This window comes from Balaenoptera acutorostrata, chromosome 15, assembly GCF_949987535.1.
Source record: "Balaenoptera acutorostrata chromosome 15, mBalAcu1.1, whole genome shotgun sequence".
Lineage (NCBI taxonomy): Eukaryota > Metazoa > Chordata > Mammalia > Artiodactyla > Balaenopteridae > Balaenoptera > Balaenoptera acutorostrata.
Window position 1 is genome coordinate 38,072,333 of NC_080078.1, and position 556 is coordinate 38,072,888.

At 37.6% G+C, this 556-nt stretch overlaps 1 protein-coding gene across 1 annotated transcript; it reads right to left on the minus strand.

Moving 5' to 3' along the window:
- Positions 1 to 222: 222 nt before the first annotated feature.
- Positions 223 to 556, minus strand: LOC130704833 (60S ribosomal protein L36a-like). The gene has a single exon (XM_057528572.1). It carries the CDS (start codon positions 541 to 543, stop codon positions 223 to 225), a length of 321 nt encoding a protein of 106 aa, XP_057384555.1. The 5' UTR covers positions 544 to 556.

Here is a 556-nt window from a genome sequence, read left to right on the forward strand (position 1 = left end):
TATTGTTAGTCTATTTGGGTTTTTTATTTCTTCTTGAGTCAGTTTTTTTTTCTTTTTTTAAGAATACCACTGCAGAAACTAACACACCATTGTAAAGCAATTATACTCCAATAAAGATGTTTTAAAAAAAAAAAGAATATCACTGTATTTATTCTCATACAGGCAATTTTTCTATAACTTCAACATTTTCCTCTCGAAAATAGAACAAAAGAGTCTCAAAGCTTAGAACTGGATCACTTGGCCCTTTCTCTTCTTATCTCCTCCGAGTTCAAAATGTTTGCATCTCTTAATGGCCTGTATCCTCTTGGACCTGCAGTTGGGCTCAACACATTCAAGCCTCAGTACGATCTTCTTTGTAGTTTTAGCCTTCTTCCAGAAAATTGGCTTTGTTTGCGCACTGTAGCCACTCTGCTTCCGATCATAGCGCCTCTTTCCCTGGGCATACAGGGAATTTTTGCCCTTCTTATACTGGGTCACTTTGTGAGGCTGATGCTTTCCACACTTCTTACAGAAAGTCCTTTGGGTTTTAGGTACATTGACCATCTTTGCAGTATAG

Excerpts from the sequence above, each read along its gene's own strand:
- LOC130704833 (XM_057528572.1), bottom strand. The coding sequence starts at position 543 with ATGGTCAATGTACCTAAAACCCAAAGGACTTTCTGTAAGAAGTGTGGA.